Source organism: Anoplopoma fimbria, chromosome 2, assembly GCF_027596085.1.
Source record: "Anoplopoma fimbria isolate UVic2021 breed Golden Eagle Sablefish chromosome 2, Afim_UVic_2022, whole genome shotgun sequence".
Classification (NCBI taxonomy): domain Eukaryota; kingdom Metazoa; phylum Chordata; class Actinopteri; order Perciformes; family Anoplopomatidae; genus Anoplopoma; species Anoplopoma fimbria.
This window is the reverse complement of record NC_072450.1, coordinates 4,702,367-4,720,063: the sequence shown is the minus strand read 5'-3', so window position 1 is coordinate 4,720,063 and position 17,697 is coordinate 4,702,367. Positions and strand designations below refer to the sequence as shown.

The 17,697-nt window shown below is 39.1% G+C and overlaps 1 protein-coding gene across 14 annotated transcripts in view; it reads right to left on the bottom strand.

The window, feature by feature from the left end:
- Window positions 1-5,741: 5,741 nt before the first annotated feature.
- The window catches only part of madd (MAP-kinase activating death domain), a 58,162-nt gene continuing 46,206 nt past the window's right edge, over window positions 5,742-17,697 (bottom strand). For 9 of the 14 annotated variants that reach the window (XM_054610833.1, XM_054610856.1, XM_054610842.1 and 6 more), the window contains 8 exons: window positions 17,530-17,640; window positions 17,341-17,448; window positions 17,032-17,196; window positions 16,860-16,932; window positions 15,684-15,790; window positions 12,711-12,780; window positions 10,489-10,535; window positions 5,742-8,718 (listed from right to left, as the gene is read on the bottom strand). In XM_054610833.1, coding sequence (XP_054466808.1) covers window positions 8,605-8,718; window positions 10,489-10,535; window positions 12,711-12,780; window positions 15,684-15,790; window positions 16,860-16,932; window positions 17,032-17,196; window positions 17,341-17,448; window positions 17,530-17,640 — 795 coding nt within the window. In that variant the 3' untranslated portion in view covers window positions 5,742-8,604. The remainder of the gene's footprint in view (window positions 8,719-10,488; window positions 10,536-12,710; window positions 12,781-15,683; window positions 15,791-16,859; window positions 16,933-17,031; window positions 17,197-17,340; window positions 17,449-17,529; window positions 17,641-17,697) is intronic. The other 5 variants (XM_054610890.1, XM_054610906.1, XM_054610897.1 and 2 more) reach the window with 1 other exon arrangement.

The following is a 17,697-nucleotide window of genomic DNA, read 5'->3' as shown; positions in this document are numbered from 1 at the left end:
TCACGAGCCATCACGAACCATCACGAGCCATCACGGACCATCACGAGCCATCACGAACCATCACGAGCCATCACGGACCATCACGAACCATCACGAGCCATCACGAACCATCACGGACCATCACGAACCATCACGAGCCATCACGAACCATTACGGACCATCACGAACCATCACGAGCCATCACATCACGAGCCATCACGAACCATTACGGACCATCACGAACCATCACGACCATCACGAACCATCACGAGCCATCACGAACCATCACGGACCATCACGGACCATCACGAACCATCACGGCCATCACGAACCATCACGACCATCACGGACCATTACGAACCATCACGAACCATCACAAACCATCACGAACCATTACGGACCATCACGAGCCATCACGGACCATCACGAACCATCACAAGCCATCACGAACCATCACGGACCATCACGGACCATCACGAACCATTACAAACCATCACGGACCATCACGGACCATCACGAATCACGGACCATCACGACCACCATCACGAGCCATCACGAACCATCACGAACCATCACAAACCATCACGGACCATCACGACCATCACGGACCATCACGAACCATCACGGACCATCACGAACCATCACGAGCCATCACGGACCATCACGAACCATCACGGACCATCACGAACCATCACGAGCCATCACGGACCATCACGGACCATCACGAACCATCACGAACCATCACGAGCCATCACGGACCATCACAGACCATCACGGACCATCAAACTGTGAGTAACTTTAACAACACAGCGCGTAGATCACGTCTATTATGACGTCAGTGGGCGGCTAACATTTAATCCTAGGAGCCTAAATTAAGCTGACTTTCTCAACGATGACATAAGAGTCAAAAAATAATGAAAAAGAGTGAATATGTTTCGATTAATTCCTCTATGGATGATTATAACTATGACGTGCACTGAATTGTTCTGAATAAAATGTGATTTAATTGTAAGGATGATTGTAGATACTGCATGTCTTAATTTATTTATTTGCTTCTATTTAAAGTCTCAAACAGCGTTGTACAAACCTACCACTGCTGTCACTGTGCTCTGTGATATACTTTACTGTAACTGCAGCCATGTAGATGACATCAAGAACTACATTTTGACCTTGAATAGACGTTATTCAATAATAATGTTTATGTATCTGTGTGAGAGGAATATAGGAAATAAGCAATAATGGCTGAGGAAAAGAAAAAAGAGAATTCTAAAAATGAAATCAAGCCCATTTGAGAATGAGATTGCACCCCATCAGTAGACCCAACTTACTAAATTGCTAAATGCAAGAAAAAGCAAAGTTGACTTTAACAAACCCCGTCAATGGCTCCACTGTCTCTTCTTACAACTTCTGCAACCTTGGAGTCAATTTTTGACTCAACGCTTTCATTTGATTTCTCCGTCCATCCCTCTCCTCTTCTGCTGCTAAAACCCTCCATCCTCTCATTCATCAGCTCAAGGACTCGACTACTGACACAGCTGTCTATTTGGTGTTCTGTAATTGTGCCTTAATACAAATCTAAATTGCATAATTGTCTAATCCTGTGATGTATGTTTTTTCTATTTTTCTCTCTATTTTATCTCCTTGGTAAACCCTTCCTGAATAAAATGTTATTTATATATTTTTTAATGTCATTATTATAATTATTATCACCTCCCCTAATTGATTATATTAACATAAAGGAAGAGAAACAACTTAAATCAGTGTTTGATCATCGTACAAATTTGCATTATTCAGCACAAGACTTGATGTCTGAGGAGGAAAAACACAGTGAACATAATAATGACTGCTATTTATAATTTGCATTATTTCATGGATTTCCAAGCAGTAAATAAATGGATGATTAAAGCTTCCACTTGCATTCAAGTTATGCTTGAAATTAGTGGGTTTGGGAAAGGCTGATCCGCTTTGTAAAGGAAAAATTGTCATCAGTTTGTAGACAACCAACATTAACTGTAGTTAACGGCCAAAGTCATCCACTAACTACAGTTTAAGACCTTAATGATCGAGAGCCACTTACACATAACAATCTTCTACAACTCAAGGTTCCAAGTAAAAAAAAGTTATATCATAGTATGTCATTAAAAGAAAAAAATATTGGCATAGTATAGAACGTCATGAAAACTCAATAAAAAGTCATGCTATAAATCATCGAAAAAAGTTATAAAAAAAGTCATAGTCTCTAATAAAACGTGAAAAAAAAGAAGTCATAGAAGAGTGAGTCATAAAAGACAGAATGAAATTCATAAAACATTCATAGATGTCATTGTGTAGAACTTCATGAAGTAAAAAAAAATGTCACAGTATAGAATGTTATAAAGAGTCATAAAAATAATTGTATTGTATGTCTTAAAAAATCATATAGAATAGTATGTCGTTGAAAGTAAAAAATAAATAAAAAAAAAGACTGTATAGTTTGTCATAAATCCGGATTCCCCCACGTAAACATGCAGTTAGGTTAGATTAGAGCAGGAATGGTTGTCTGTCCTCCCTGTGCGAGGACGGTTTTGCTGTATGTAGAAAGAGCAGTCATGCTATAGTATCTTAGTATATTTTGCCCATTGATTGATCATGTACGATTATTTTGTATCTCAGCTAAATGTCCACAAGACCTGACTGAACTGATGACATCATCTATGAGGTCAAATAAGTATTAGTCTGTTGATTTTGCTCACTGATGATGTCACAGTTCAGATCTTCAGTGTAGCTCCTCCCCACATGTCACGATTCCAAAGTAACAGCTTGTTCCATGACATCACAGACGATGTTCCATGACATCACAGATGATGTCAGCATTTCTTGACCAGTTTGCTCTGTGACATCACTGATGACATCATTGTCACAGGTACCAGAGTTTATAAATAGGAGTGAGATACACATATCTAGTGAGCTGGTTCCACCAGGCTTCCTTTGGACGGGATGCAACGGACCTCCCACACCTTCAGAGGTGAACGACTTGAGTCGAGGTTGATCCCCAGAGTTTCCCATCTGGGCTTCCACAGATCAACACAGCCTTGGGAAAGCTGTGCTCAACTGGTTCCCCTCTCTGGGTGTAGGACCCGCTGCATTCTATCTTGTGCAGGCTGGTGACTGTGGCTAGCACAGTCGCCTCACAGGAAGAAGTTTCCGGGTCCCATTCCCGGCTTCCTGTGCGGAGTTTCCATGTTCTCCACGTGTCGTGTCAGGGTGGGTTCTATACGGTTCTCCCATATAAACTCCTCACAGGAAGAAGTTTCCGGGTCCTATTCCCGGCTTCCTGTGCGGAGTTTCCATGTTCTCCACGTGTCAGGGTGGGTTCTATCCATATAAACATGCAGTAAGGTTAGATAGGTAGGTGTGAATGTGAGCGGGAATGGTTGTCTGTCCTCCCTGTGCGAGGACGGTTTTGCAGCGTAAATGTGGGAGTGTGTCATAACGCTGTATGTAGAAAGAGCAGCGGTTTGGCCGAGGTGTAGCACACTGCTTCACTCATGCAAGAACCAAGAACCAAGAACCAAGAACCATGGTGGAAGCTGTTGGTACCTTTTCTTGGTGAGCAATTATTCTCTCTGACAAACTCTCAGGCCTTAGCTTACAGAAATGTGTTGCTCATTCTCTTCAGGGTCATTAGAAAGTCATGCTATAGTTTTTCCTAAAAAGTGTAATGTACAGTCAAATGTAATAGTATTTTATATCATACAAATTTACAAAAAAATTAAATAGTATAGTATGTCATTGAAAGTCACAGTATATTACGTCAAAAAAACTCATCTTATGGTATGTCGTAAAAAAGTCATGCTATAGTATGTGATAAAAATGAATGAGAAAAATTCATAGTATGTCATGAAAAAAAAAAAAGTCTTAGTATAGTATGTCATAAAAGTTAAAGAGAAAATTCATAATATAGTAAGTCATAAAACTGTTATATTATATTATATCATAATAAAGTCACTGTATAATATGCCCTAAAAAGTCATAAAACAATGAAATAATATAGTATGTCATTAAAAGTCATAAGAAAGTTACAGTATAGTATATCATATAAACTCATCTCATATGTCAAAAAAAGTATAAAAGTTGATTAAAAAAAGGTCATAGTATATTATGTCATATGAACTAAAAAAGTTGTCATAGTATAGTATTTTATAAAAAAAATCCTAAAAAATGTCATAGTAAACTTTGTCATAAAAAGTCATGCTATAGTATCTTAGTATATTTTGCCCATTGATTGATCATGTACGATTATTTTGTATCTCAGCTAAATGTCCACAAGACCCGACTGAACTGATGACATCATCTATGAGGTCAAATAAGTATTAGTCTGTTGATTTTGCTCACTGATGATGTCACAGTTCAGATCTTCAGTGTAGCTCCTCCCCACATGTCACGATTCCAAAGTAACAGCTTGTTCTGTGACATCACAGACGATGTTCCATGACATCACAGATGATGTCAGCATTTCTTGATCAGTTTGCTCTGTGACATCACTGATGACATCATTGTCACAGGTACCAGAGTTTATAAATAGGAGTGAGATACACATATCTAGTGAGCTGGTTCCACCAGGCTTCCTTTGGACGGGATGCAACGGACCTCCCACACCTTCAGAGGTGAACGACTTGAGTCGAGGTTGATCCCCAGAGTTTCCCATCTGGGCTTCCACAGATCAACACAGCCTTGGGAAAGCTGTGCTCAACTGGTTCCCCTCTCTGGGTGTAGGACCCGCTGCATTCTATCTTGTGCAGGCTGGTGACTGTGGCTAGCACAGTCGCCTCACAGGAAGAAGTTTCCGGGTCCCATTCCCGGCTTCCTGTGCGGAGTTTCCATGTTCTCCACGTGTCAGGGTGGGTTCTATCCGGTGGGTTCTATCCGGTTCTCCCATATAAACTCCTCACAGGAAGAAGTTTCCGGGTCCCATTCCCGGCTTCCTGTGCGGAGTTTCCATGTTCTCCACGTGTCAGGGTGGGTTCTATCCGGTGGGTTCTATCCGGTTCTCCCATATAAACATGCAGTAAGGTTAGATAGGTACTGTATCACAAAATAGGGACTTAGGATCTCAAAATAATGACTCAATATCTCAAAATAATGACTTAGGATCTCAAATTAATGACTTTCCATGTTCTCCACGTGTCAGGGTGGGTTCTATCCGGTTCTCTGGATAGAACCCATATAAACATGCAGTAAGGTTAGATAGGTAGGTGCGAATGTGAGCGGGAATGGTTGTCTGTTGTATAGTATGTCATTGAAAGTCACAGTATATTACGTCATAAAAACTCATCTTATGGTATGTCGTAAAAAAATCATGCTATAGTATGTGATAAAAATGAATGAGAAAAATTCATAGTATGTCATGAAAAAAAAGTCTTAGTATAGTATGTCATAAAAAAACCTGAAAAATATCATAGTATAGTAGGTCATGAAAAGTCATAGTAAAGTAAGTCATAAAAATGTACGAGAAAAAGTCATAATATAGTATGTCATATAAAGACCTGAAAAATGTAATAGAAAAGTAATTCATAAAAAAGTCATAAAAAATGCTGTAATATAGTAAGTCTTGTAACCGTAAAGTTGTTGTTTTTTTAAGTAAAGTGTCTCTTAAAAAGTAATAAAAACTCATAATATTTTAATGGTTGTGCATTTGTTCAATATGGACTCAAGAAACGGTTTCACCTCATTTTTCTTTCCTGATAAAAAGACGATGAACTACGCAGAGCTTTATTTGCGATAACTTTATTATATTGCCAAAGCTGTACATATTCTATAAATACTTTTTTTCAAATACTGGAATACTTTAACCTGGCATCTCAATTTCATTTATTCCACAGCAGCCGGCGAGTACAATGACAGAGATGAGTTGTAATACTCCAGTTTAAAAAAAACATCTTTAACTCAAGCAGAAAAGAGGAGTTTCCTTTCAGAACCAATCTTAGAGACGCTTCAAATCGTGTTTGGTCTTATTTATATATTATTTATATTTAACATGTTCATTAGTGGAACGCCATCTTCTGAATATCCTGATTATTTTCCTTTTGCACAGTTTAAATCAATAAAAATACAAGCATGTCAGAATCAAAAAAAACAAAACATCTTCCAGTGATATAGCTGTACCGATATATTGCTGATCTGGAGAAACTGTTCACCACATGGACACACACACACACACACACGCACACACACACGCACACACACACTGTGAAAGTGAACGGACCAGATTCAGCCGTTGTTTACTATCACTGAACAGAAACAACATTAAGTTTCGCTCTGTTAGGAGTCAACACCTCACAGGATGGAAAACTGCTGCTGGTGACTTTGGAGGATTTTAGACTTTCGGCAGATGTTGAAACGGGTGTTTTTATCGTACTTGGCTGCTTTTGGAGTTCACGCAAATGTCTGACCATACCAGTGTTACACCATATATATATTTTTTGAAGCAGAAACTCAATTATTTTTAATCATGCAAGTCTCTATTTGTTATTAATTTATTTGCACAGGCTTCAGCTTCTCAAATGTGAAATACTTTTGGATTTTGCACTGTTGGTCAGACAAAAACGATTTCAATAAATCATCTTAGAGCCAGGGTATTTTTAATTATGAATCAATAATATAGATTGTGGCATGGATGTCACTTTCTGCAAGTGGTTGGTTTTGATATTTGTTCAGTTCCAGGTACAGAGGGTTCACACTGACTTTTGAAATTTAGATTTTACTTCTGTTTCACTTAAACCTGGATGGATTTTATTTATTTTGTGACAATATTTTCTTTTCAACTTCCAGGTACAGGTCAACAGAGGCACGGCAGAATATTTCTAACAAAGGCCATCAGAAAATGTGGCCCTGTACCTGGAAATTTGGGTAAAAAAAAAAAATTGCCAACCTGTTTTTAAAAATTGAATAGCATATTAAACCCACCTTGGAACATTTGCTTATTTTTCTAACGTTACTCCCGCTGCTAGCCTTGAAGACACTTCACAAACTGTCTAAATTAGCTTCTGCAGTTGTGTTAAATATTTAAAGTGGTTTGTTAACAAGGGAAAAGTGATACTAACAGTCTGTAGCTACTTTTAAACTTGAAGACTTTGAGTTGGATTTGCAGCCATTTTGCCACTTGTTTTTTTTGCCACTTTGTTTGTTTGCTAACAAATTTCCAGGATATTTTGATGTAGTAAATTAAAAAAACCCTGTGGTGTAACAGCGGTTTGAGCCAGGTTGGTTTGGTTTTTCTCTTTCTTCTCATTCGCCAAACAAACGACTACTTGGATCTTAAAATGTTTTGTCCCAACAAACAATTCTGACCGACAAAGACTCTTTTAAATGTCTCATAGGCTGAATTCAAATGTAAAAAGTTTCTGTACCATCTACGTTTGCTACAGCATCTCCAACACCTTGTGACATCACTAATTGGCCTGAGAGACAAAAAAAAAGCTCCAAAGTTTGCGCCATAGACAGCAGCTGTTTTCTTTTCCTTGTGACTTGTTGATGTACATTTTTTAAAAAGACAAACTTTAAAAACATTCAAACTAATGACATCATATTCACTTGGATCAATATGTACTATAGAAAAAAAAATTCTTTCTTACATTCTTCACCCTGTGGAAGCCAGGTAACTCAAGAAAACATGGCTCTGGCAATGGCTAACTACTTATTAAGTATTGCACATCTAGCAAATCAACAATTTGTAACTTTTTTTTTCCAGAGAAATGTACAGTCAATATATGTTTGTATTAAATAAATACTATATATAGAAATATATATAATATTTATTTGTCATACTCATAGTAACATGCAATTGATAACAGCAGACCACAGACGAGAAATTTTACAGTAGAACTAGAACAGTAATTGAGCCCGGCGGGCCGATCTAGGGCAAGAGAACACATCTGAGAACACTCACATTATTTTGGGGTTCAAACACTTTGAAGAAGCGTTGACATGCGGCGCTCCGGTGCAGTATACAGTAGCATTGTTCAGCATGGGACGACCTGCACGACAAGAGGGTCTCTGGATGTTTTCAACTTGGACGGACTGGAACTTTACAGTAACCACATATCACAGAACAACTCACACAGTCAAATGGAGACGAGGGAGAGGGGGGTGCGGGGGGGAGTAAGCTACTCTGTAGTGAAGTCAAGGCTGTGCACGGGACCTGCATGCACTCTGTGCCTCGGGGGCGATCCCTCACCATCTCCTAGAAACAGTTGGGTTCTTGGCAGCAGGAACAATAGAAGACTTTCACACTGAGTAGAGGAGCTCAAAGGGGAGTCGCTCCTCCCGCGTTTAGGAGCAGGCAAACATTTAGCTAGTTGGGTTCGACAGCGATGAGGGGTTCGGAAGTATTTACACAAACACCACAGACTAAACACGTCTACACGACAGGGTCTAAAAAGGGGTGTTAGGCTTTTATGTACAAGAGGAGGGAGCAGGAATTGTGTGCTTAAGAGTAGAGTTAGGGATTGTCAGAAGTCTGTTTTTTTGTTTTTGTTTTTTTTTTTTTTTTAGAGCTGAGATGCCATTTCAAGTAGAGAGGCACGAGGACGGCGGGTGGGGGTGGTAGGGGAGGTGGGGGAGAAGGGTGGGGTGGGGGGGTGTAGACTAGCTAGGAAGGGGTCTCGGTGACAGAATCTTGGGTTTTCCTTCCGCCTCCTTCCCCTTCACTGCCGCCACGTAGGAGAAAAGGCAGAGGACGGAGTAACAGATTTGATGTGCCTGCAGAAGGGAAAAATAAACGATGAGGATTGTTTAAAAGAACAGAAAGAAAGAAGAGGCTCTACTCAGTCTAAATACTGCAGGAAACTTAAACATACTGTGATATTTAAAAGGCACTAAATTTAAATTTTCCAGAGTTTTAATACCAAAGTTTTAATAATTTCAAGTATTTTGGCATCTGATGAGCCCACAAACTCATGAAACTCATAAAATGTTGTCGCCTAAACCTAGCCAAGTAGTTTGTCCGCCTAAACCTAGCCAAGTCGTTTGTCCCCCTAAACCTAGCTAGCCAACTAGTTTTGTCTTGTCCCCTTAAACCTAGCCAAGTCGTTTTGTCCCCTTAAACCTAGCTAGCCAACTAGTTTTGTCTTGTCCCCTTAAACCTAGTAGTTGTGTCCCCTTAAATCTAGCCAAGTAGTTTTGTCTTGTCCCCCTAAACCTAGCCAAGTAGTTTTGTCCCCTTAAATCTAGCCAAGTAGTTTTGTCTTGTCCCCCTAAACCTAGCCAAGTAGTTTGTCCCCCTAAACCTAGCTAGCCAACTAGTTTTGTCTTGTCCCCCTAAACCTAGCCAAGTAGTTTTGTCCCCTTAAATCTAGCCAAGTAGTTTTGTCTTGTCCCCCTAAACCTAGCCAAGTAGTTTGTCCCCCTAAACCTAGCTAGCCAACTAGTTTTGTCTTGTCCCCCTAAACCTAGCCAAGTAGTTTTGTCCCCCTAAACCTAGCTAGCCAAGTAGTTTTTTCTTGTCCCCCTAAACCTAGCCAAGTAGTTTTTTTGTCCCCTTAAACCTAGCCAAGTAGTTTTGTCTTGTTCCCCTAGACCTAGCCAAGTAGTTGTGTCCCCCTAAACCTAGCCAGCAAAGTAGTTTTGTCTTGTCCCCCTAAACCTAGCTAGCCAAGTAGTTTTGTTGTCTAAACCTAGCCAGCAAAGTGGTTTTGTCCCCTAAACCTAGTTTACCAACTAGTTTTGTCCCCCTAAACCTAGCCAGCCAAGTAGTTTTGTTGTCTAAACCTAGCCAGCAAAGTGGTTTTGTCCCCTAAACCTAGTTTACCAACTAATTTTGTCCCCCTTAACCTAGCTAGCCAGGTAGTTTTGTCCCCCTAAACCTAGCCAAGTAGTTTTGTTGTCTAAACCTAGCCAAGTAGTTATATTTGCCTAAACCTAACCAGATAGTTTCATTGCCAAGTAGTTCTGCTGTCTAAACCAGACCCCATCTCCTGGGTACATACTTTATCTTCATACTATGATTACTTCAATTACTCCTAAATCTTTTCAGCTAGCTAACTATTGCTAAATTAAGTAGCATATTCAACTTGGCAGAGTCTAAATAGTTGCCGTGTGACTCCCATTCTCACCAGGGTGCAAATAGACATTCAGTTTTTATAATCAGTGCTACTTTTGGTCTCTACATTCCCCACACACTGTAAGTTAAGTGGAGACATTCCACTGAGTAAGGTGACCACAGGGCCAAACTCTCAGAAGGTGCTTTAATCCTTTAATTACCAGAGGGAGTTGAATTGCTGCACTCCGTGATTAAGTTCAAGCATTGTAAAGTAAGTGTTAAGTGGTTCCACAGAGATTATAGCATCGGTTTTCAGACTTTAATCCTTGTTAGTGTTCCCAGGGGGGCGACTTAATGAGTGCAACTTCCCAGCAGGCATGTTTACAGATACAAATGTCAAAAGGCACATTTCTGCAGGGTGCACCTTGTGACCATTGCTCTACATGCACTGGTAAAAAGTATTGACTCTGACAGAAGAAGTGAGGACTCACCATGGGGGTCTTGTACTTGTGGATCACCACTTCTTTAGTTTCAGGAACTATGCCGGTGCAAGAGACAAAACAAAGAATTCAAAGGCAGCAGGAACCTTAATGAGTTCATGCTTGAGGGATTTAGGGAGGGGGGGTGTTACAGGGGTGGACTTCCAACAAGGCGTAGAATGGGATGTGGGCCAAGAAGAGTCCACCACAACAGTCAGGAGTACATTGAATGATAGACAGGGGAGGTGATGAGGGCAAGAGTGGCTGTTGAATCCATGTTACTGATTAAGCTCTATCTTTAGTGATCAAACTTGGTTTATTTTACGGGAAGTATTACATTTGAACTTGTGACTGCTGGGTGAGACGTTCATGGCCCACAAAATGGTCAAATAAAAACACAAAATGTATTATAACAAGAGACGGCAAAGATTGTAAAGTTTCAAAAGTGGAAAACAAGAAAAAGAAGGACAACCTGCCCCCCAACACTTTCCACCCCAATGAACTGAAAGTCAAAGACATCACAGAAAAGCAGCTGCAAGTGGACAGAATCCTTTGACCCAGGACCGTGTCACTGCCCACGGGACAGATTGACTTTTCATTAGTAACTGTGAACCCATAGCAGAGATGAGAAGGCTGAGGTCTGGACAGATGAAAAGGGGGTTTGTTAAAATGTTAGATCCCCAAACAAAACAGTCCCACCAGAGCTCTCCACTTGCTGAGATTCAGAGGCAGACTATCAGAGAATGAGTGATGGGAGTCTGGGGTTGATACCCGAAAATGAACGGCGAGTGATGAAGGAAGCAGAGGGACAACTCATAATACAGAAAAAAGAAATAAAAAAATCTGATGAAAAGGATTCGAGTGAGGAAATATTCAGCACAGAGTTAAGTTTGGGTAAGAAAGGAGAAAGGTGACAACACTTTACCTGCTGGAGAATGAAGGTTTTCATAGTGGCAAAGATGAGGGCAACATTACAAAAGCAGCACAGAGACACGACAGTAACCCAGCCTGGCTCTCAACTTCTCGTATCGTAATACTGCACTGCCGTACTGTAAGTCATCTTTTTTGACTTGTTCCTATAAATATAAACGGTTTTGCTTCTCTCCATTAGGCCCACGTTTATTTTTTGTCATGTAGAATAAAATGAAATGTACTGATACTTTTTCCTTTAAATCATGGTCATTTTTAAATATGTCTTTTGCATTGTGAAATGGGCCCTTTGTTGATGTAGTAACACATTAAAAAATACATATTTTATAGTGGAGGATGTATCTTTTCTCACTGTACGTTTTGATGAATCCTGTTTTTTCAGGTTCAAGGAAACAAAAAGGAGTTTTAGTGCTATGAGTACGATTCATTCTTTGCTTAAAGCTACAGTTTGTAACTTAAATAAAAAAGTACTTTTTGTCATATTTGCTCAAACTGTCACTATAACCTAATAGTAGAACATGACACAAATATTAGGTGAATAAATCAGGTTCCTAATGGCATTTACAAGATTCCACCCCGCCCAAAGAAAAATCAAACACTCATTTCAATCGCTGCTTGTGAACTCTGATCAAACTGTCAAACTACGCAGAGCATGTTAGACTCACTCAAAATCAACAGTGCAGCTGTATGGCACAGAGGAATAAGGTGTTTATTCATGTTTCATGGGATTTATCAACAAAATAAGATAAATTATCAAATCTAACCTCTAAGTTTATCTTTCTTTTGAAGCTGGCATGCTATTTGCTAACATAAGAAGCATAAAATTAAAATACAAACTTGTGATCAAATATTTTTTTACTATTTCAACGTTACCATTTAAAGGGATTCTGGTTTTTGTATTACTTTTATTCATAATGTTATATTAAATCTTATTTTTGAACATTTCGCTTTTAGTTTCTACTAGTTCCTCCTTGTAAAAAAAAGAGCTAGACTTTCTGTCCTGACACTTGTTTTACGCTGCACAAACTTACTTTTCACACCAACTCCGTCCCTCTTTATCAACTCAACAAAATGTTGTTTGCTCTAAACTTTAACGCTACCCATGTGACTGAAAGAAAACCACCTCCTCAGAAGAATTCATCACTCACTTAATCACCTGCAGACATCAAAGTCTCAGTGTTCCTCCAGGTGAGCGAGTATCCAATTTAGTGAAACCCTTATTAGCTCTCGTCAATACATTTGCCATGAAGCTGAGTTACTGCCGTGCCGAGTACAGGCCTAGAATCAATAGATGGTGTAATTACCAAATTCCTCCAGGACAAAGACTCCCTTCACTGTATTGCACTTTTTAATGTGACTCAGCTCTATGAAAACCTAAAAATCAAACAAAAAACAAACAAAACAAGACAGAACATTATTAACTCAACAACACTGGATGAAAAGTAAACACTTCATATTTAGAAAATTAACCATGTTAAACTTGTTTTATTCAGTATGAGAGGTCAAAATAAAACAACTACACATGGAGTGCAAGCTTTTAACAGCTAACCAAAGAAAAGAAAAAGCACACTATGAGAAGTTTCCATGATCAAACGCATACATGGGCGACGGTTAAATGAGGAGAAATGCATTTAGTCTGCTCAAAGCTCAAAACTAATTCAACATGACTTGTTTCATATAAGAACTGGCACATTTATATTTATATTTGGGTGTAAACAGCAAAAGGTAGTTAATGCAATATGGCCCATATGATGCATACATGGAAGTTCCATATAAAAATGTAGACAAGGACACAAAATTAGATTTGCCACACAGCTACAACAGTAGAAAGAAAAAAGAGATAGAAGAAAACAAATCAAAAAAAGGAACCCAATAAAGATGTAACTGCTAATAAGCAAACACAGCAGAGGTTGTGTACCTTCCGCTCCTTGCAGGGGGAGAGAGCATGGGAGAGAAATGGTTTGGATTATTATCGGACAGAAGAGCACAAACACTCGACGGCACTCCGAGAGGGCGCTATCCACAGGAGCCTCGTACGGTTTCAAATCAATGATCTAGCTAGGAAGTTACCAGAGCCAATATGAAAAGAAAAATAACGAGAAAAAGAAAACGTCACAAAAGGAATCAGCATCCCCGAGAAACTAGTGGGGTAAAAATAATAAAAAAAGAAGGCTAGATGTTTGCCTAAAGGTATTGAGAGCTGGATTCACCTTTTGTTTTTCCTGGACTTTAAACATCTCAGTCCCCCAGAGCCCTCCATGCCTCCTCCTCCAGCAACAAGGGCTGGCACCAACACCACTTGCTCACACAGCAGCACAGATAAATGAGGGCCAATCCCGGGACCCGAACCCAGTGCTCACTCACGGAATATATGAATATATATAATGCTGAATTTAGTCATTTGAAAAGAAAAGAAAAAAACATCTTCCTAATGGCATCCAGTGCTCCTGCTTGGTTAAGTTGTTTTTGATCAAAAACCATGAATTTCCATGATCTGACCTGCGAAAACTCACAATCTCACAACTCATTAATTCTAGAAATGCGTTGCTCTACATTGAGCGTCTTTGTCTTTCGGGCTAATTGTATTGAGCTTTTATTATAAATGAAAATTGTTGTCCAAGCGTGGCATGAAAGAAATACAACTTGAGCTCAAAGAGCCGGAGGTAGAAAAAGCAGAAGCAGGCAGTAATCAAAACAGTGATTCAGTGAAGCGACATCCGAGCTAAAGGGTCAGTTCACCCAAATTAATGAAATACAGTTTATCTGGCCAAGCAGAAAGTTTGGGTTTTACAATAGAGATTAATGGAAATGTAATGGTTGGCTCGCAGCAATGGAAAATTATATTTAAACCTGCAGAATCAATCTATAAAACACTGACTGACAAACTTGTTCCCATCTAGCAGACACATCATAGATTAATCATTCATTTGGAATCTTCCAATATTCACTATCCTTTTAGCTCCGTTTTTGGTCTCCACCAACTTATAATATAAATATCTGAATCTTTAGCTGCTAAATGTTCCACTATGTTCACTCGTCTGTGTAATGTTTGGTTCTGAGCAGGTAGTGTAAAGTCAGTTTTTAGAGTTTCTTCACTGAAAACAGCTGCGGCCATAAATGTTCTATGAGAGCTTCTAAAAGTGAACAAAAAAGTAAAGCCGGAAAAATCAAAACAATGAGATGAAAGAGACTGAAACAAAAAAGGATTTTGTACTTTTTTCTCCCTTTTTCAGTACGGATATTCTCTCAAAAGGAGAGAAGGGTATGGAACAATTGCTTATTTTCTGAATGACAGAATGACCACGACCTTGTTTCTGCTTTTTTTGTTAGCACAACGAACGAGATTCCATTCACCTTCATTAAATCAAAACAGTCTGCATGGATAGATGGCACTAGGAGTGAAAAATACATATTTTTTCTCTTAATTTTGGTGAACTGACCCTTAAAATGTCTTTTATTGTTGAGGATTCAGTCTAAAGATGTAGGATTACTTCACTCTTTTGTTTCATTGTTTTTAGAGATGCTCAATATGTAGAAAGTGTCCGTTAGCTGCATTGGCTCCCTGATATTTGACACTATTCCGCTACAGTACGTTGTTCAAACACATCTACACACTCTATAAACCCTGAGGAGACGTATACCAACCCCCGACTACGACTACCTGCACAGGCGTGAAGACAACACATGACGATGTTCCAAGGGTCCAAACTTAAAATGTGAAAGTTGCTATTTAAATAGCCAATTATTAATGAAAAGTCTTTGCTCAAGGGAATCCGTCTTACCACTGATGCACAACACACACACACATTAACACTTCATCTCCTCCCACACAGTAAATGAACAATGAGGTTTGAGCACCACGGATGTTGAAAAAGAAAACGTGTGTGGAGGGATGTGTTAATATTGTTTTTAAGGAAAACGCATGCATACGAATGCACACAAACAAACAAACAAACACACAAAACTGAATAAAAAGCAAATCCAAAAAAGCAAAAGCACAAACAGGAATTCTTCCTCTAAGGGAAACGAGGTCGGACTAAATGCCAATCAGACATGTTGTCAGATATTCGCTAACGTTTTGACCGGGCTTTTTTTTTTTTTAATTCTTTTTAAACGACAATAGAGGAAGACGTCACGAGATGAAAAGAAATGAGACAAACTGGTGGACAGAAGGACGGGATGAACTCTAAGCCATCATGAGTGATTTTTTATTTTTTGGTTTCATGCCCGTGTGTGAGATGAGAAGCAGTTTCTCTGCTGTGGCATGAGCCTCTTACCTGGCTGTGCATGAACTTAAGGTTGATTCCTTCCAGTGTGACCTGCAGCAGTCCACCTTCACCAGTTTTCATGTCCTGGACGGGAAACTCTCCGCCCAGCTCCGGACCTGAAAGGATCAACATGAGTTTAGAGCTGCTGAAGATAATAAATCCCTCCTTAAAAAAACAAACTTTAAACTCAGCAGGCTGACTGATACAAAAACAGTACACCCTGCTGGGATGTTGGCCTGAAGGTTTCAAGTTTATACTCGATGTGAATTTTTATTTTCCACGTCTTAAACAGATGTGAAAACACTATGGTAATATTCTGAGAAAAAAGCTATGAATTTCTGAGATTTAAGTCATAACATTACAAGAGGAAAAACTTGGATATCCTCTGAGATTAAAGTGGTGAATCTATATTTTATGCCACTATAAATCATAAATTTGCAACAACTGGATCATACCATAGACACCAACGCTTGCCAAGTGGTTCATTGACCCAAACAAACAACACTTTTTCAATGGGTTTTTTTTTTCTCTGGAATTTGAGACTTTAATCTGACAGAATATTTAAGCTTTTGTCTTGTAAATTAATACGTTTCTTCTCGTAAAATGACAACTATTATCACAGAGAATATCCACGTTTTTTCATACTTTTTTTGTTTGAATATTACCTCCCTCCCCGACTACGTATTTAGTCGTACAGCTTCAACAATTTTGAAAAGGAAATCACAACTCTTGAGTCACTGGACAACAGAGTTGGATGGTGCTTTTATTCTTCCAAAAATGCTTATTACACATAATTTGAATGTATTTTTGGGGTTTGTTAAATCCTGTAAACAAATATATATTTCCGTGCAACTACACTCAAATTGTCTTTTTTGTTTACATTATAATTGAGGATTTTTTTGGTTAGAGTCTTTTGTAATTATGATAATAAATAACTGACCTATTGACCATTTGGTGTTTCCATTTTTCTTAATAAATGAATAATCAGTTGACAATATGCCTTTTTACCTGCTGTTATATAAATATATTGAAGTGCGTCCCCAAAACCAGCATGTGTGAAACGTTACACCCCTTCTCAACGTTAAAAATTAAATCAGAAACTATGCACACTTAAGCCAGAGAAAAGACTAGTCGTTAAAAATGTTAAATAGGATGACGGCTGTTATGGGAATAAATGTGACTCACCTGGTTTAATGCTTTGCTGTCTCGCTGCAGCTCTTTCCATACTGTCTTTAACACAGTAGTAGAGTTCGCGACACTAGAATGCACAGAGGTCAAGGTTATTTAACTTCCTAACAGATGTTCTTCTGAAGTAAAAAAAAAAGTACAGGATGCAAAGAGAAGCCGTTTTTCTGACCTTTTTGGTATAGAACTTGTTGAGCTGCGTCTCCTGGCCGTTGCGTCTCCAGAGACACAGGACTTTAGTCTTGGGGCAGTAGGTCATGTTGATGAGCTTCTCGTACCACCAGCGCTCGTAGACGGTGCCGATGTTGCTGCGCAGGACTATGCAGTCGTCACAGACCTGAAGCAGTGATGAGAAATATACGTAAAAAAAGATGCAGCATTAAGGAAAGCTACATTTTGAGATAACTTGGTATTTTTACGTGAACATATACTACTTCCATGAGCTCCAGTTGTAGGATTAGGTACTGCAGACTTGTCGTACCTCCATGAAGAAGATGTCTCCTGTGGTATCAGTGCCAGCATGTACAACAAATGTTTGCTTCTTGATGTGACGGCTTCCACTGGGCCTGATGGACAGCTCACGGCCGTTCTAAAAACAAATACATTGTTCAGTACCAAAAGGGCGAATAGAAGTTGAACTTGCTGAATAATAAAAAGGAAAGACATTCACCATGTTGGTCAGTTTGTCCAGAGTCTCATTGATCTCTTGGCTGTATGAGAGGCCGATGTGGGACTTCCCCATCAAACGCCTCACTTTCTTCTTGATGTCGTTTTTGTTCAACTAGTAAAAACAAAAACATCATAAACTTGAGATATTTGGAGGCCAAAAAATATATAA